Source organism: Caenorhabditis elegans, chromosome III, assembly GCF_000002985.6.
Source record: "Caenorhabditis elegans chromosome III".
Classification (NCBI taxonomy): Eukaryota; Metazoa; Nematoda; class Chromadorea; order Rhabditida; family Rhabditidae; genus Caenorhabditis; species Caenorhabditis elegans.
In genome coordinates this window covers 4879719-4899118 of record NC_003281.10, presented here as the reverse complement: position 1 = coordinate 4899118, position 19400 = coordinate 4879719, and the positions used below count along the sequence as shown (strand labels likewise).

At 35.9% G+C, this 19400-nt stretch overlaps 6 protein-coding genes across 6 annotated transcripts; 5 read left to right on the top strand and 1 right to left on the bottom strand.

Annotated features, from left to right (window-relative positions):
* Positions 1-33: 33 nt before the first annotated feature.
* nhl-2 (B box-type domain-containing protein) lies at positions 34-5461 on the top strand. Its single transcript, NM_065625.5, has 8 exons — positions 34-283; positions 589-934; positions 1034-1570; positions 1630-2071; positions 2123-2673; positions 2759-3521; positions 3568-3740; positions 3800-5461. The coding sequence occupies exons 1-8, from the start codon at positions 162-164 to the stop codon at positions 3962-3964; spliced, it is 3099 nt and encodes a 1032-aa protein (NP_498026.1). The 5' UTR covers positions 34-161; the 3' UTR covers positions 3965-5461.
* A 248-nt stretch (positions 5462-5709) lies between these two features.
* F26F4.6 (TFIIS-type domain-containing protein) lies at positions 5710-7510 on the top strand. Its single transcript, NM_065624.8, has 5 exons — positions 5710-5825; positions 5876-6266; positions 6721-6798; positions 6848-7024; positions 7080-7510. The coding sequence occupies exons 1-5, from the start codon at positions 5726-5728 to the stop codon at positions 7213-7215; spliced, it is 882 nt and encodes a 293-aa protein (NP_498025.1). The 5' UTR covers positions 5710-5725; the 3' UTR covers positions 7216-7510.
* Positions 7511-8167: 657 nt separating this feature from the next.
* On the top strand, positions 8168-11192 carry F26F4.5 (Calponin-homology (CH) domain-containing protein). Its single transcript, NM_065623.7, has 6 exons — positions 8168-8298; positions 8353-8536; positions 9211-9363; positions 9476-9851; positions 10284-10495; positions 10580-11192. Exons 1-6 carry the CDS (start codon positions 8169-8171, stop codon positions 10920-10922), a joined length of 1398 nt encoding a protein of 465 aa, NP_498024.1. The 5' UTR covers position 8168; the 3' UTR covers positions 10923-11192.
* A 482-nt stretch (positions 11193-11674) lies between these two features.
* Positions 11675-13459, top strand: clec-6 (C-type LECtin). Its single transcript, NM_065622.3, has 4 exons — positions 11675-11871; positions 12277-12418; positions 12494-12625; positions 12668-13459. Exons 1-4 carry the CDS (start codon positions 11677-11679, stop codon positions 13420-13422), a joined length of 1224 nt encoding a protein of 407 aa, NP_498023.1. The 5' UTR covers positions 11675-11676; the 3' UTR covers positions 13423-13459.
* Positions 13460-15512: 2053 nt separating this feature from the next.
* clec-5 (Deleted in malignant brain tumors 1 protein-like) lies at positions 15513-17231 on the top strand. The gene is made up of 4 exons (NM_065621.9): positions 15513-15747; positions 15929-16070; positions 16203-16334; positions 16377-17231. Exons 1-4 carry the CDS (start codon positions 15553-15555, stop codon positions 17165-17167), a joined length of 1260 nt encoding a protein of 419 aa, NP_498022.1. The 5' UTR covers positions 15513-15552; the 3' UTR covers positions 17168-17231.
* Positions 17232-17625: 394 nt separating this feature from the next.
* Positions 17626-19374, bottom strand: C35D10.1 (ER membrane protein complex subunit 7 homolog). Its single transcript, NM_001038264.5, has 4 exons — positions 19268-19374; positions 18812-19045; positions 18066-18226; positions 17626-18018 (listed from the first exon to the last, which is right to left on the bottom strand). The coding sequence occupies exons 1-4, from the start codon at positions 19370-19372 to the stop codon at positions 17850-17852; spliced, it is 669 nt and encodes a 222-aa protein (NP_001033353.1). The 5' UTR covers positions 19373-19374; the 3' UTR covers positions 17626-17849.
* Between the last annotated feature and the right edge of the window lie 26 nt (positions 19375-19400).

Genomic DNA, 19400 nt, shown 5'->3' with positions numbered 1-19400 from the left:
TAAACCCAATTAACTTCTTATAATCATTTTTCATTTCAGTTTACACTCCAAGAGTGTCCCTGATACTTTAATATTCTCTTATTCTGTATTTGTGTGCTTGTTAATAACAAAAAGCACCCGGATAAGAAGATTGAAAAGTGTCGAACGTTCATTCCGTGAAGATGAAAAAAGCGGCAGATCGGCCGACTTCGGCGGTGAATGGTAGGCATGAATCGCCCGCTACGTCCACAAATAACACACAAAATAGTGGAACGCCCAGTTTGAATGGACAAGATCCACTGAGGTAAGCTATCATGAATTACATAAGTTAAAAAAAAACATTAAAATTCTTAATTTCAACTAAAACCTCTAATTTTGTTTTTTCCGTATCGATTATTTATTGTTTTTTAAATCTTTTAATTGGCAAAATCAAATTTTCAGCCAAAATAAAACAATTTTTCTGAAATTTCTTGAACTGCAACTACAAATTTTGAATTTTTTTTTTGATGAATTTGGTTATGAAAGTCGGTCTTTTTTAGGCCATTGTTAGTATATTACATCTTTAAACACTAATTTTTCCTGATAAATAAATAATCCAAATAGTTTCAGATCAACGTCATCATCACCTCTATTTGGCACAGAACCACTACCAGAAGATGATCATGCTTCATGTCCATACTGTCAACAAGATTTCCGTAAACCGCGAGTTCTTGATTGTCTTCATTCAATGTGCGAAGATTGTATTATTGCTCAACTTGATGGACACCTTCAAGCAAAGTCAGCTGCCATTGAAGAGAAGAAACGAGCGACTGCAGCAATGTTGGATTGTGAATTGGAAACACCGAAAGTTAAAGAACGACCAACACCTCCTGGCGTAATCCGATGTCCAATTTGTTCACAAGAATCGCATGTTGGAAATGATGTTCGATATGTTCATGCCATGCTCCTGGATTTTGTAAGTTGAATTTTTTTCTGAAACATAGTATTTTGGTCTTTTGATCTACCAAAAACATTACTAAACTTGGATTCAATGTTTTCAATATAATATTTCCAGGTTCGTCTTGCCGAAATGAAGGAAGTTGAAGTTGAGAAAATGGTTGCCCACCATCGCAAACCATGTACTGCCTGCAAATCCGAACAAGAAGCCATCGCATTCTGTGATCAATGCTCTTCAGATTTATGCGAAAACTGCACAACTGCTCATACTGTCATGAACCTTTTCCAAGGTCACACTGTAACCACATTTGCTGATCTTCGGCAGCCTGGAGCCCATCCAGAACTTCGTCAAGTCATGTGCTCCACTCATAATCAGCATATGAGATATTTGTGTGCAGCATGTGAAACAGCGGCTTGTAAGCAATGCCTGGAAGTTGATCATTTGAATCATAAAATCATTGATATCAACGAGCTTGTGATCAATGCTATAAGGGAAGATGTGACAAGTACTGTGGATCGTGTCGAAAAGAAATATAACAATTCTGTGGCTGATATGAATAGCCTTCCAGACAAGTCTCAACAGTTGAATGAACAGTATGAGATTGCGAAGTATCGAGTTGATAAACATTATGAGGAGTTACGCAATTCTATTGAGGTAGGGCATCAAAATTTAAATGTTTTGGAGTTAAAGGGAAAAATATATTAAAATTTCAGGAGGCCTATCAAAAAAGCGTGAACGATCTCGAAGAGGCGCGAATCCGTCAAGAGTCTAACATTGATGAAATGTACCGTAAATCACAAGTTAACGAAGCACGAGTACATGATGCCATCAACTTCACTCGCCGACTTCTTACCAAAGGAAATGGTCTCGAGTTGGTTGTTTCGAGGAAAAAAGTTATTCAACAATTTGGAAACTTGTCTCATGCTATTCCATCTCATGGACACCAAGTGGAACTTGAGTTTTATACTCCATCGAAAAAACAAATTGATCATTTTGTGCATCAACTAACTGGAACAGTTATCGGACGAGTGATTCAGCCAACTGTTAAAGACGTTGGAAATGCAACTGCAGCATCAACTGATAGAAGTGAAAGAGGAGGTTCTCAACCAGGAGGTGGAAGATCTAGCTCAGCAGCTAATCCATCACAACAAGATGGTAAATTGATTATTTTCTCTATAAATTGATTATTAATATTGATTCTTTCAGAATGGGGACGCCCTGTTTATTCACAAAATCCACAACTCGGTGCAATTGGTGGAGAACGTAAGAAGAACACACAGAATGGAACCAATGGTACTCGTGGAGACAGCAATGCATTCGGCGGATGGCCACCAAGCAGTCATCCACCAGAATCGACAACTCCCCCACCTGTTACTGGACCTCAAACTATGATAACTGGAGCTCCGACTCAGACAGCTGCTCCAATTGTTTCTCAACAGCAACTTTCGAATCTTCCTAATGCAGCTGCGATGGCTGCTGCGGCTGCTGGTATGCGTCCTGATCTGGTTGCCTTGGCTGCAAATCACATGGATTTGGCAGCACTTACGAATGGATCAACAAATGGATCACAAACTCCATTGCCAGAGTCTATTTTCCCAGCGATGTGGAATGCTCGTCAAGGGCTTCCAGCAGTGGCTACACCAACAACTACTGGTCTGTCAACTAATGCTTCAGCCGCCTATATGCAGCAGAAGTTAGCAGCGGCTCAACTACAAGCACTTGCCAGCCATCGATTGAATCCACAAATAATGTCAATGGTAAGCTCTATTTTTGAAACATTCCTAAATACTATTCATTATTCATATTATGCAGTCACAACACATGCTTAATATTTATTTTCAGAACAACCTGCGCACCAATCAAACAATTCAAGAGTTTTTGGCGATGAATGCAATGGGAAATTTGAGTTTGAATCCTCAACTCACATCAGCTGCAGCTGCAGCACTAGCAGCTACTGCTGCCGCAAATTCGGCTGTAACCACTACTGCTTCGGATGTCGGTCAATCGCAGAATTCAGCGAACGCACAACGAGTCAGCGATCTGAAGGTGCACAGTGTGTTCGGAACATCTCAACAAGGAAGCACTATTCGAGAGTTGCATTGTCCATCTGGATTCTGTTTGTCTGACACTGATGATATTCTGATTGCTGATACCAATAATCATCGAGTTGTCGTATGTGGTCCACCTCATCCATGGAAGATTGGACGTCCAGGAACGGATGACGGACAATTGTGCTTCCCAAGAAAAGTGATTGCACTGAGAGGAGAAGCTGTCCGTTATGTGGTACTCGATAAAGGCGGTGACGGGAAAACTCGTGCTCAGATCTTCGAAGCTCGTGGTGAATTCGTCAAACGTCTCAACATGATGGCTTTGGTTCCACGTGGCGGAATAGAAGTATCCGCTGCTGCCGCAACCCCGAATGGACAACTTTTACTTGTTGATACTGCTGGATTTGTGTATTCTATTGATGTAGATGCACCACGAGTCACATTCTGGTTCGATGCTTCCACTCAACTCGGAGAAGCTTCTGATGTTGCCATGTTTGATAACCTGATTTATATAACGGATTTCAAGCATCATTGTGTCCAAGTTTACACTTCTGAAGGTACCGTAATAATTTTCTGGATTAAAAAAAAGTGTAATATTTTCAGGAAAATTCATCCGAAAAATGGGAGAACCATCACAGACCCCATATCCAATTGGAATAGACGTCTCGAAGGCAGGAGAGGTTCTTGTAGCTGATACTCATGGAAATCATCTGCACGTTGTTGTATTCTCACCCGAAGGACAACATATTCATTCATTTACTCACAACGAGTTTAGAGTAAGTATCTTGAAAATTATTTAGAAAGTGCAGTTATATTGAACAATTTGTATTTTCAGCTTTCTCGGTGCGTTGGTCTCCGAATCGCTAAAAGTGGTCACATTGTGACGTTGTGTAAGCATAACCACACTCTATTCGTCTTCAAACCATTGATTCTTCCAAATGGACTTCCTGTTCCAACTCCAGTTCCTCATGCAACTTCGCTCATCAGCAAGTTTCAGTGAGGAGGTTACCCCAATTCCTATATAAGCTTTTTTTCTTGTACATTTCTTTTTTCTCATTTCTAGCCGTCTTCTTTTTTTTCCTTCTCCCTTTGCTTATCCGCCTTTTTGTTGTCCCCGGTGTTGTTCCATTATTTTAAGTTCCTAAGTTTCTTTCCCCTCCCCATATCTCTTAATTCTTTCGTTTTGAGACCTCATTTGCCACCCCTCCTCTCCCTCAAGCTTTTTAATACAAAAACGTCTCTTTTTTATTTTGCTCAAATTCTTTCCAAAGATTTTAAGTTTTTTCTTCTTATTTCCCATTTATCCAGTTTATACCATTTTATTCGTTAAAATGTAAATACCGTTAGCGTTTTTTTTTTCAAATTTACCCCTGTCAACTTTTCAACCCGCCCCCGCCTTTCCGTTTCAAAAATGTTCTTGTTTTTTCTTTCTTATAAGCCTCATCTTAGGACTGCATCGTTTTGTATCTATTTTAAGTGAAATTTGAATTTCAGCTCGCCCAAAAAAAATCAAAAAATTCCAAAAAAAATATAGGGCTCCCTACACACTCTTACTCACTTCCGTTCATTTTTCTCGTATATTGTTATCCTTGTTATAATTTCAGCGTTTTCAAACGGGAGATCAACTTTTAAAAAACTCTGAAACTATAAAGTTTATATTTTGAACTACAACAAAACCTCGTCATCGTTGTCCCAAATTCTATTCTAAAAAGCGTCCCTGTGCAGCAACCATTTCTTTTCTTTCTCCAAATATTCTCGCATTCAGCCAAATTTTATCAGATTTTTATACTATTTTACGAAAATGCTCAATTTCCCCCAAATTCCCGGCTTTTTTTTCTATGTTTCCTCATTTCTAGCGATTCTAGAGGTCAGTCATATATACTCTATACGTTGAGTTAAACGCTCTTCATTGAAATTCTAGTGCATTTTTCAATTGAGATCGCTTAACTTTTTCCTATACATACAGTGTAATTCTCCCCCCTAGTCCCGTCGCTTTCAAATGTTTCTTATATATCCCAGTAGGTACCACAAAAAGCTCTTCTAAAAGCACATTTCGTTACTCAATTTCTTCATATTCCCATTTTTGAAATCGTTTTTATTCGTTTTGTACATTTCTTTTTATTCTCATCTATCGAATCGAACCTCATCTTTAATCCTGTTTCGTGATGATTATAGACACAATTATCTACTCTCTTCCATCATTTTTTATAAAAGCCCCGTACCTTTCCCACTGAAATTTCAAATTTGCCGCTCAAAACCATCATTTTCTTCTTTTTTGTGAAATTTTTATTGGAGCGAATTCTTATTCTCACTTTTTTGTGCTAACCACTTTGATTTTTCCCCCATTTTTATTGAGTCCATTTCCGTGGCGAATCCAAAGCGCTTTCTAGTACACATTCTCAATGTTTTCTACAAGGCTATTTCTCAGAATTTTATTATAATTACCATCTTTTTCAAAATTTTAACTTTGATGAAAATAAAGTGTTAATCAAAAAAAAAAGTATTTTTCGTGTTTTTCGTGTTTGCTGTGCGTTAGATGTGCGCGTGAATATATCGAAGATGTGAATCAATGAAGAGAAAAGATACGCAGAGATATTGAACAATGATCAATAATTATTATGGTCGAATGACGAGAAAACGATAAAGGTACATAGATATCAAGACTTTTATAATTAAATCATGCTTCGCTGCTTTTTCAAATTTGATTTTCTCGCTTTTTTGTCTAGATAAAACTGAAATTTACAGCTGGATTTAACTGAAAATGTCTACTCAAAATGAAGAATCTGAAGAATCAGCTCGACGACCTCAATCAATTAGTCATTTGGCACGAGTGGAAGTAGAAGAACCAGCAAGGAAAATGAGTGAGATTTTAAATTTAAAATAAAAATTAACATGAATTACGTATTTTCAGGATTAATGTTCGGTGAGAAACAAGTGGTCTTCATCCGATCGGATGGTTTGAGAAGCCGAGTTGTTCGGGAGAATATGAAGAAGAAGTTGAGTCAAGAAATTGAGAAAAAGGAAGATTTGGACACAGATTCACCAAATCTCACAAAAGTGATTGATGATGTGGCAAGTGGAGCAACAGGATCATCTTCTCTTCCATCTAGTTCCACTGAATCATATTCAACTTCATCATCATCATCTTCTTCGTCTTCTGACTTGAATTCTGCATATTCTTCGACATCTGAGCCTCAAGCAACAAGTTCTTCTGCTCCAGAGTCTTCTACCAACTCCTCTGCATCTCCAGAAATCAAAGGAAACAGGAATTACCATCCACCGAGGGAATTTCATGGTGCATCGTGAGTTTCGTTAAAAATTAATGGATTTTAAACTCCCTCATTTCGGAAAATGAAACAAAAGCTGTGAAAACCCCATCTTTCATTCTCTTTTTTTCATGAAAGTTATTTTTCGAAAAAAAACATTTCATTAATTAATATTAAATTTAAAAAATGGCACTCCGATTCAAATTTACTGTTATACACAACTCGCATACTACATGTACAAAATTTTTACAATTTATTTTTTTTGGCTGAAAAAGCTACATTTCCCATCATTTTCGGTGCCTTTCTCTGTCGTTGGCATCTAAATAGCCAATTTATTGTTGTTGTTCTTTATGGTTTCAACAGTACTGTTAACAGTTAACTGAACATATAAAATTAGTAAAATTTGTTTAAGCCGAAACGCTTTCGCGGTTATTTTCAAATTTTTGAAGTTTATAAGCAGCATAAACCTGAATAAAAATGCACTTTTCAGAACCATGGTAAGCCACAAACGACGATGGACTTATCAGACAGCATGTGACATCAATGCAGCTGAACAGAGCGGTGATAGGTAATATTCTCTTCTTCAGCTTTTGCCAAAAACCTCAGAAATGTTACAGTGAAATGTATTACATCGCCCATCCACTCCTACCAATGCCACGTGGCAGCGGACGCAATGAAGTAAGCACGGCGACTCGAATGAATTATGCGGGTCAACAAATTGACAATCGAAAATTTCGAGGACAGTCAAAAGCTGTGAATCAGTTTGCGAATACTGAGAGTGTTACATGTGAAAAGTTGGTTTTCTTTCTGTTTTGGAAGCTAAAAGATATAAATATTCATTTTTCACAGATGCGGAATGCGTTATTTCTTTGAATCAATACAAATGCAGGAACGTATCTCATATTTGTTACCACCCAACGAGGAAGATCTTCCAATAGCACTTTTTGAGTGTCCTGTGTGCAAAATAACTACAAAAGTGAAATAATTTTTTCAAAGTTTCCATCACCACATCTCGATAAATCACACTGAGAAACGGAATCCTAATAGATCGAATTAATCAAGCGCCAATTATGTCTCCATTCAATGGGTGGGGCGGTTTTCAGCCTCACAGAAAAAAAAGAAACTGGATGATAAACGACCCCTCCCTTCTAATTTCATGAACTTTTTTTCCTTTTTTCCAGATTACTTTTTCTAGGTTTTTGGTAGTGATTTATATACTCGTTGCCTTTGAACTTTGTCCCATAGTCTTTCAAATAGTAAGTAATAAACGATTTTTGTCGATATGGTGTACTTTTTCCTTTTTTTTGGTTTTTTGTGTGCTTCCCTTTGTTGTTGTAACATGTGTGATGTTCGTGTGTGACTACCTTCATTATTTATTTCTATTCTACAAACTAAACCACATTTTGAAACTTTCGGCACGAAAAAAAGTTCAAAACCAAAAATTGCCATAGGAATTTCCGTGAAAAACGCGCATTATTTATCTATTTACTCTTCAAATGTTTTCGTTTCGGATTCACCAATGATTTTGCCTCACGGAAAAGATACGCTGCCGGTCTTCTAATATTTGTTTGTTTTTTGATTTCCGCAAATTTATGCTTTCTGGTCATTTTTGGTTTGCGAAGTTTTCAAAAATTAGAAAAAAAAACTTGAAAAGCGCAAATCGCGGCATACGGTATTGTTAAAGGGACGTTCTTGCTCGGGATGAGGTCTCGCAACGCTCGGTATAGGATTACTGTATATCATTATTTTAATATCGATTTTCGACTTGATATTTTTCTTCTTCACAATTTCAGCGTTAACTTTTTGCTTTTTGTTATTAGTTCTAAGTATTCAACTCGAAAAAAAGATTATTGTTTTATCAGCTCATTTGATGACGTTTTAATTTGGTATTCCCCCTTTTCCTGCACTTTATCTTATTAAATAAATAAATATTTCAGAATGTCTTTATTTACTCGATCGCTGAATCGATTTGGCGGTTCTTCTTCAGAAGGTGTCCCACCTAATGAGCAGAATATCACGTACCGCAAAAAGATTTCCGCAGTTTCAACCTCACTTCAAGGTGACGATGGTAATTTGTTTTTTTTATATGAATCATTCGAAATATTAATAAAACACATTTCAGGCCTTGTCGCTGCTTCACCACGCAATTGTTACGCAAGAAACAACGTGATTTCACATCGTCGACGAGTTTTCGATGAGCCCGACGGTGCGACGATGAGCTCGCCAGCTCGAACTCCTGTTGAGCAAAGAGCAGCTGAAATACGTCGGATGAATAGCCAAACGGAGGCAAATTTGCATAAAGAGAGGTGAGTTTCCAAAGCATCTCAAATTTTTAGGCATTATTTATTTGGAAAATACTGGATCTGGAATTGATTTTCAAGAATCTGCCCGTGATTCCATTCTTTTTATTACTATGAACTGCTCAAGAAGAAGAAAGAAAGAAAACAAATATTTTCAATAAAAAATGATATTAAAATGCCAGATGTTCCATATTCTTTTTTGAGTTGAGACGAACAGAAAAACACCAGAACAGAACTATTTTTTCTTCTTCTTTTTTTGCTTTATTTTTCCTTGAAACCAATCCTGCACAAATGACTGCAATTGACTCATTTCTTGCCTCCGCCCGCCCTCCTTTGTGCAAATAGTTTATCGAACACCCCTCTCACAATCCATCTGAGTACAGAAACGACGAAAAAAGGAGAGTTAGCACACAAATATTGGCTCATTTCTCAGTCTCTCACCTTCGGACGTCCGTCTCTTTTTACCAGAAATAGAAAAAGAGAAACATTTCGTCGTTTTTCAACTGAAATTCTCCTGATTTTTAAGAGAATTTCCATAAAACCTAGAATGCCTTTTATTTGGCATTGTGCAGGAAGGTTCGTGTTTTTGATTCTAAGAAAATTTCTAGGATTTTTGAATATGACTGAAAATAATTTGTTTAAAATTAAAATTTTAAAGAATTTATATATTTTCCTTTCAGAAATCATGCTCCACCGCCTATGCCAATCGAAGGACTCCCACCTCCGACTTCACAGAATCAGAAGAAATCACGTACCTCGTCATCCTCACTTGCTTCGGTATTCAGAAGTCGAGCCAGCTCGCCGATTGAACGAATGCGGAAATTTATTGGGAGGTATGAAAGATGTTGTAAAATTTTCTGAATCGAACAACTTTCATAAATTATATCAACATTTGATCAAAAAAACCATTTTCTAAAGTGATGAATATGAAAGTACAAAGTTTAGATCATCATCCAAGCAACCAAAAGAAATAGTGGCTGCATCACCTCCATCAACATCTACTACACCAACTCCGTCTTCAACTGACAATCACCACATCATTGAAGAGCTTGAAAAAGTTAGAAACGAGCTGGCTCAGACGAAACTCAAGCTCGCGGAGCAAAACAAACAGCTTCACGTTGTGCAAAAGGTTCACTGTTCGCAACAAGTTGACGTAATTCCGGTAGCAAACGTTGCCACTATGACAGAAAATCTGATTGAAGAGAAACGTGTTGAGAGCTCATCAGACAAGGAAAACGTTCACCCGGATATTATATGTATTGAAGATGCTGGATATAAAGCACGAATTCAAGATTTGCAGCAGGAAATTGCATTTTTGAAGGTTATCTTTTTTTATAATAAGGATTTAATTGGAGCCAATAGTGCCGTCGAAAATTTTTTTTTAAGAATTGAAAATCGAAAAATCAGAAAACGAAAATTTTCGATTTTACAGTAAAAAATGGAAATTAACAAAAAATCTAAAGAAACTTCAATCTATTTTTTCAACAAAATACGAAATGTTTGATTTTTTTTTAGATAAAAGGACGAGAATTTTGAAGTTTTCAATTTTTTGTATTTGAAATTTTTTTCTATTTTCCAACAAAAAAACATTCGTAAATGAGACACCAAATTTTGAAGTTGTAGAAATTTTGGCCTGAAAATTTCTACAACTTTTTTAAATTCGATTTTTAAGAAAATTATGCCTGAAATATATCAAAAAAACTTTTGAATGACCCTACTTTTCTCAAACTTCATAAAAATTCCCAACTTCCAGAGAGAAAAATCCGAGCAAAATGAGGAATTCCGTCAAACTCGCAAGGATTTCATTTTAATTCTCAAGGAAGCTGTTTTGCGGAAGGATGAAGCTGAACGTCAATTGGAAACTATTTCAAAAAGCATATACGATGAAGATGACTGGGTTAATCTGACGTCACAGCATAAGAATACCCTTCGAAGAAATGTACTTCTCATGTGGGTACAGGAAAAGTAAGAATCCTTCTTTATATTTTTACGGAAGTTTTTAAGATGTATTAGTCTCTCAGAATATCATATAAAACATATTATTTTCAGACTAGAACTCTACTCGGATCAATTGACAGTTTCCAACTTCAGTTCTGACTGGACTGATTGCCGTGCTTTCTGTGCTCTTCTCTATGATCTCTTCCCAGATACAATGCCAGATGTAACTGTTTCTCCAATTGTTGGTGACTGCATTTCTCGTTGCCGTCGTACTTTTCAACTTCTTGAAATTCCATTCGATGAACGTGCTCTTGGAATTTCTTCGCCAACTGCTGATTCTGGAGCAGATGAGGATTCGTCTTCAGCTTGCAGTGTAATTACTGGACTCACCGATTGGCGTTATATTATGAATACAGTATTCATGCTCTACAAGCGAGGAGTTCTTGGAAAATAATATCAAGCATTCCCCAGTTAATCAATTCCATGATATTTTCTTTCCCATTTCAATTCTCTCATATTTGTTCCATAATTCCCGAGAAGCACATTTCAGTGATTATTTCTCATTGCCAATTTTCCTATGATCTTTGCTTTCAGAACCGATGATCCTTACCCCTCGAGTTCTGTTCTTTTCCCTCTTTTTCAGTTCAATTCCTTGTATGATACTGGTTTTCCGTTTCGCTCATTTCTTTTGTCCCATAGTTTATAATAAATCAAATCGACTTGGAAAGAATGAATTCGATTACCAATATTCCTAATCCGATTAAAACAACAACTACTGTACTCGCGAGTACTGTAGGTTTTTTCAAAAGTGTTCCAATCTTCTCGAGATTATTGGATCAATTAAAGAAATAAAACTAATTTCAAGAGAAGAAGTGATTTTACAGTTATAGTTATAGTGATTTATAGTGAGCGTGTCTAACCAATCAGGGGCTGCAATTTTTTGAAATGATCAATTGAACAGGTTACGGTAACCGAATTTCTACTATCAAAGCTGAAAAAGTTCTTCTGGAACTTATCAACTAACTAATGTTACATCTACAGTGGAGATACTTGCCAAAATGGTGATGCTGGAACGACTCTAGAATGAGTGAATCTTATCAAACACCAAATTTATGTTTACTTTGATATTTTCATTGAAATTATTCTTATCACCTCCCTGCTTATTTTATTTAATACACGACTGCTAGGTGCTTATTCATTTTTCCACGATGATAAAGCATTTAGTTGTCTTGTCACTTTTTGCTCTCTCTGCTTTTGGAGCAAAACCACTGGTTTGCACAAATGGATTCACATTAATTAACAATAAATGTCTACGATTGTTTTCTACACCACTTGGTCACTCTGCTTCTAAGAGCAAATGTATGGAGTATGGAGCAACGCTTGTCACTGTTAAGAATGCAATTGTAGGTGTTTCTTACCATAAAATATGACAAGTTGCACTGTAATGTTTAAAAACAGCTCTCAAAAGTCCAAAATTTAGAAAGTATATAATGAAGCTCTCGATAAATTTGAAAATATCATTCAGTTGGGCTAGCAAATATATTCCCATAAGATTCACTTTTTCCCAGAAAATAGCTTCAAATATCCATTAAATGACGGGGGCATGATGTATCAGTGAGCACACGGAATGGCGAAAGTGACCACTCGCGGTTCTAGCTCCGTTTGTGAATCGTGATGTGTGCATCGTGCCTCCTAGGTTCCATATGTACACATCAAAAAATTACTGTGGCAGTTTATAACCTATAGGTTAAAAAATCTTGATATGTACAGTAATATTTTGTAAACTTCATAATTGTCTTTCTTTTCAGGAAAACAACTCTGTGTCAAAAATTGCTGCCAGTTCGTCCTCATCACTCTGGATTGGTCTTTACTGTTTTGACAGTGACGTGACCAAATGCATGTGGGATGATTCTACTGGTTCTGCTGAAATGTACAACAGTTTTGCAAGTGGTGAGTTTTGACTTTCTGTTAGATCAAATGTTTCATTATCGCCGATTATGAGAGGTGAATGTAGTATGATTCCAGGTTTTCCACATGTTGATATTGGAAAGTGTGTATACCACTTTACACAAGGTTTCCTGGGTGGGAAATGGCTGAATGGAGACTGTGACACTGAAACGAGAGCATTTGTCTGTGAATTGACAGAAACGCTGGAAGGTAACAACTAAATTATTTCTTGTGCACTGTAAGAGGTTACAGATAGTTGTGAATATAACTACAATGGACATTGCTATTCATTTCACCAACCAGCTACTTTTGCACAAGCTCAGGTTATTTGTGAGCAAGAGTGTGGAAATCTTGCATCAATTCATTCTTCAAACGAAAACCGATACTTGAGTTCAATTATAAGTTCATTATCCAACAAGAATTATTATATCGGAGCATCATGGCCGTCAACTTCTGTGCTCACATGGTTGGATGGTTCTACCTCTGATTACAATAACATCAGTCCATCGTCTGCTCACGAAGGAAATTGTGCACTTCTGTCAAGCCAAGAACAATGGCTTAGTTCCCCTTGTACCTCCTCTCAACCTTTCGTATGTAAAAGATCAGTCGGCTCTCAGTGTTTTAGCACTCCACCATTAGTAACAATCACACCTACACCCCCAAATCCATCATCCTGTAACTCTACACTTCTCATGGCGCCTGGTAAAATTACATCTCCAAACTTCCCAAGTAACTACGGCAATAATCAATTCTGCTCTTATCATCTATCAACACTTGGATCTTATCGCGTGGCTCTCTATTTTTTAACGTTTACAACTGAATTCTTTTTTGACTTCGTAGTGGTATATGATGGGGATTCTGCAAGCAGCCCAAAAATGGGGAACTACAGTGGATCAAAGAACCCGTTTGCTTTGACTTCGACTGGAAACAATATGTTTGTGACATTCAAATCAGATCATAGTAACACTTTTCAAGGATTCGACGCTAGATTTCAGTCTTCCGTATAACCATGATTTTGAAATAAAGTTTTGAATAATTCCATAGTTCTATTGTACAAAAATTATTTTTAATCTACCTGTTGACTATATAAACTTTAGTTGTTTTAGATAAGAAAACTCTCCCAGGGCAAAAAAAAATCAAGAGTGATTTCCTTGAAAAATTAAATTTTTCAGAGACAAAAAATTTAATTTGTCAAACCTTTGTGGTAAGGGGCATGTGACAATTGCCAAGTCAATATTGAAAGTCAAAACGGGGGTTTTCCAAATGCGTAACTATAGACAATACATCTCACCGTTCTCGGTTTTGAGATTTGAGAATGAGACACACTTTACCACTGACATCACACTACTCTTCCAAATAACACATGTTTCATCTCCATTCGCATCTAAAAATTGGCTCAATCGACATACATATGAGCGTAGTAAGCTCCAAAGATTGTAAGAAGACAATGGAAACAGAGCGATCAATAGTATCCAAGCCATCTGACATTGCTTCACCCAATAGTTGGATAATATACTACATTCACTTCGTTCCTACAAAACGTTTTGAAACATCTATACAACCCAGAAAAATATAGGAACTTCTTTTAATGCTAAGACTATAATTGAATACACGGTAAATCTCTTACTCTATGGTTAATTGGTAATGAGTTTAGTAGATTCCATTTCGTGGTCCAGGTACTTCATCTATGATAAACTGGTGTCCAGTATTTTGAACCACCAAACATATTTTAAAAAAATAGAAAATTAAATATCAAAAAGTACTGTGAGACCGAAATTTTCACTTTTTCAGTTGAATGTTTTTATAATTTTCAAAGCTACAGAGACACACATTAATTCGAAATTTTAGTAAATACCAAACGAAATGTACGAAAATTCTCGAATGAGTCGATAGCATTCGAATTAATAAAAATCCAAAACTTAACAAAACAAAACAAATTTTAGAAATAATAAAGAAATAATATTCAAAATAATATTCAGAATCGACATTTCAAAAACAAGCAGGAAATCAAAAAGATTAGTTAAAGACTTTGCTTGCTATAAAAACAGAGGATGTTACAAACTTATTACAATTGTTGTAATTTGATATTCAAAATATTGGTTTAATTCTGCAAATTACTTTATACTTTTTGAAACTCTTGCTTTATACTTCTTTTTTATTGTGCTCAAAATTTATTCTTGATGAGACTTCGAAATGTTTTCTTGTGGTTTTTTTTTTATCTAACAAGTTATGAACTCCATTCTTACCTTTAAACTACGTACATATATTAAATGTCAAAATTGTAAAATTACTACTAAAGCAGTCTGAATTGAAAGAAGTGATAGCGTACTTTTAACATGCAATGTTATGTTTACCTCCTATAAAAGTTAGGTATACATAAACTCCAGTCTACCAAATATTTGGATTAAATCTCAACTTAAACTACTCATTAGGCTTTTAGCATGCTCAACACACTTCTGTAAACTAAAAGGATTTGTAACTTTTTCTAGTATTTTTCTAGTTCTCGTCGGCACCCATGATTATTACAAGAAAAGATGGTTGCACCATACACTTTTTTCTAAAATCATTTCCATTTGGAATAATCTTGTTAAAATGTGTATGTTAGTCTGCATTTTGATTGGTACTTAGAACAACAGACTGTTGATTTTTATTTTTTTAAGTCACCATTTTTATTAAGAATATCCTCTTTAGTAGCCTATTTGACAAAAACCTATAAATAAATAAATACAAAAATTCGAGCCATCTAAAAAGCTGAAAATGGAAGACCACATGTGCGCGAAGAAGAATTTTAGTGATACCCTGTAGAAGTAGATGGGAGTTTGCAGATTTATGATTACCAATTGGTCCAGACAACGATCCTTTCAGTTGACACATAATTTCCAATAATAGCAAGACGAAAATCTGAACTAAATTTCTTAACCAATGTTTGATGTATCTGATTATGTAATAATTGCTGGAACAATTTCAAAATTAAAAATGAGGCAATTTCATCAATCATTTAATTCTCTGTTTACTTTTATACTTCCGATCACATAATTTTTATCAGTTTCGTTATATCTTTCCATTATTCTCTCTTTTTCCACCCATCCGTTTCTATTTAAAAGGAATAGATAAGAAGATTATTCATTCTTTTCATGATGAGAGAGCTTCTAGTTCTTCTCTCACTTTTTGTTTTCTCTGCCTTTGGAGCACAACCGCTGGTTTGCACAAATGGATTCACATTAATTAACAATAAATGTCTACGATTGTTTTCCACGCCGCTTGGTCACACTGCTGCTGAGAGCAAATGTACGGAGTACGGAGCAACCCTGGTGACTGTAAAGAATGCAATTGTAAGTATGCAATTCACTCCCGAGCATCTTAAAAATAGTTTTCCAATGTATTTGTGTGTCTGCTCGGGGTATTCGTCTGTATTGTTCTCCTAGCAACTGTTGACCAGAGGGAAAGTAACTAATTTGCGCGTAAAACAATGTTCTGTAAATTGAATCAACTTACGTTCAAGTTACATTCCAGGATAATCGAGCTATATCAACAATTGCTGCCAGTTCAGTTTCCCTCCTATGGATAGGACTTTACTGTTTTGACAATGACGTGACCAAATGTTTGTGGGATGATTCTACTGGTTCTGCTGAAATGTACAACAGTTTTGCAAGTGGTGAGTTTGATTTTTCTGTTAGATCAAATGTTTCCATATCGCCGTCGAGTGGTTGAAGAAAACGCAAAAGATGTATACTGTTGGTGCACGGTGTACGATAAGAAACTTTCTGAAATTTTGAAATTATTTTAGGTTTTCCACTTGTTGATATCGGAAAGTGTGTTTACTACTCTACACAAGGATCGTTGGCAGGTAAATGGCTGAATGGAAACTGTGAATCGGACCCGAGAGCATTTGTCTGTGAACTGCCAGCTACTCATGCAGGTAAGTAGAAAATTGTTATTTGTATACTATAAAAGTATTCAGACAATTGTACATACAATTACAATGGACATTGTTTCACGCTTCATACGGAACGGAATACTTTTGTGCAAGCTCAGGCAATTTGTGAACAAGAATGTGGAAATCTTGCCTCAATTCATTCTTCTAACGAAAACCGATATTTAAGTTCAATTATGAGTTCAATTATGAACTTATCGAATTCCAGTGTATATATCGGTGCGTCGTGGCCGTCATCGTCTGTATTCAATTGGTTGGATGGCTCTAACTCTGATTACACTAACATTGATCAATCGTTTGGTCATGGAGGAAACTGTGCTCTTTTATCGAATTATCAACCAAGTGTAGTTCCGATGGGTTATTGGTTTAGCTTCCCATGTACTGCCGCTGTGCCTTTTATCTGTAAAAGATCAGCTGGCATCAAATGTTCTGGCACTCCACCACCAGTAACAGTAACCCCGGTTCCTTCCAATCCATCATTTTGCAATTCTACACTTCTGATTGCACCTGGTGTCATTACATCTCCAAATTATCCGAGCAACTACGACAATAATCAATTCTGCTCTTATCATCTATCAACACTCGGATCTTATCGAGTGCTTCTCCATTTTTCAGCGTTTGCCACAGAGGTAAACTTTGATCTCGTTGTGGTCTACAATGGAGAATCAGCTAGTAGTTCACAAATAGGAAGGTATAGTGGAAGTTTGGACCCGTTCAGTGTAGTTTCAACTGGAAACAACATGTTTGTGACATTTAAAACAGATGGAAGTGGTGTTGCTCAAGGTTTCAGTGCTAGATTCACATCTTTCACACTATGATTGTTCTGGATTTATTCAATAATAAAAACTTGATTTTTTCAAAGCTTCTCATAAACCTCTCAATCTCTCATCTCTCAACGCATCAACGCATCAGCATCTGATATTATAAATTGACTGACTCATTCAAAATCTACTCAAAGCACTTCCTCAATTGATATTGGTTTCTCAAAAGATCATCGCTTTCGCGAGCATTTTGAATTCCTTCCAGCGTCGCTCTCGCAATTGAAATGTCATTTTTTAACTATCAAATTCGAATGTATACAAACCTCTTTGCCCTGTTTCTTTTCATGAGTCATCAGTTTTTCTTTTATCTGTTTTCGGAATATTTAGGTTCTAATTTTTCACTTAGGGACATCAAACTACAATTTTAAAGTTGTACTGCTCTGAAAAAACTTTTCAGAAACTCTATAAACATGGATCAGTTTTGGTGAAGTTAAAAAAAGAATAAAGAAGAATGAATGATTAATATTCATTTATCTAAATAGTTATTACAATAGAGCAAATAAAAATATGAATAGATCACGAAAGGGAATTTATAAAAGTCCACCCGGATTGACAGAGGCTGACTATTTTGAAGCGGTTTTGAGAACAATACATTAAATTCAAAAACGGTAACCAATCGATACATTTCATGAATTGTGGAAGGAATTACGGCATTTCGAGTTTGTCATTTTGAGAATATTTATTTTCTTCGTTGTCCACTGCCACTTCCTCCAGTTACTGCTTTCTTTTTGGCAGGTGCGGATCCTCCAAAGAAGTTAGCCATCATTTCACCGACATCTGGCATATCAACTTTTGGCATTTGCATGTTCTCCATTTCTTTTTTGAGTTCGGGATCATTTGCTGTCATTCTGAAAATTTGGAATTTTGCAGATGAGCGATTTAAGAGGAAGCATACTTTGGAAGAATTAGCATGACAACAAGTGGCACAACGAGCATCAAAACCATCGGACTGAACAGCATATCAGTGATTCTCCATTCTTCACGTTTTCTGAAGTAACGAGCAGGACCTCGTGCTGATAAACGGAGTGGATATGGGAGAGTGTTGACATTGTTCGGCTGAAAGTTATGAAGATTGAAAGAAAGTTTCAAATAACTCAGAAGAACTGCTTAAGGGCCTCTTGAGATTTTCTGCACAGAATGTCTATATCTATATTTTCCAAGTTAGAACTTTTATAAAAGATTCGAAGCGAAACAATACGGCTTATTCCTAAAACAGTCATTTTCTCATCTTGTGTCCAAGTTTTTATAACACATTTATACAAATAAAATTTTAGAGAAATATTCGTTTTTCTGCAAATAATTTTACTTTTAATTGAAAATTTATTTTTAAAAATGCCTCAAAGTCGCAATGTGTCAAATGTCAAATGGCGATCGGCATATCGATATTTTTTAGTTAGTTTTGGAGCAGCTTCTGAAAACTTTCAAATGAAAGTAAAATTTTTATCAGAAGTTACAAATATTTCTCTATATTTATATATTAATTTGCAAAAAAAACTACGACGCAGTCATGATAAACAGAGGATTAAAAAAAAATTTTTTCATCACACGTTCGGAGGAGCTACGTCCGATTTTAACCGTTTTCTCCCGGTAGTTAATAATTTACGATCGAAATTGTTTGATTTGTTCCGAAATTCAATATACCTGAAGAATTGTCAATTTTCTAGCTCTCATCTTTCCTTTTGATGTGATATCAACGCGAATTGGCTCAAAGACAAAATCTGTATTTTCGATTTGAACAATATAGGTTCCAGTAGGCACGAAATCAACACGGAATGTACAATCTTGACGAACAAATCCCATATATTGGCCATGGTTCAAATGAATACGAGCACCTGCGGACCATTTTGCACAATTTCGAGTAGATGGAAGTGCGATCTGAAATTTTTTTTTTGAGGACTATGAAATATTTAATTTACAACGAATTTGTTGTTATTAGAATAGGAACCTAGAAGATAAAATTTTAAAAAATGTGAGAACTGGAAAAAGTATTCAGAAGCATATAAACGTTGTCTTAATTTATAATATGACTTCTCTATGAATATAGCCAAAATGATCGATATTTTTAATCCAAAAATCAAACATTTTTGGTATACGAACCTCGCCTTCGACGGAGAATAATGTCGATGTTTGCTCAGTTCTGCTCACTTCTTCTGTTGCACTGCCGAGCACTATCAGGGAGAATAAAAGTAGAATAGACTTCATTTCTGAAATTGATTTGTCAATTTCCAAC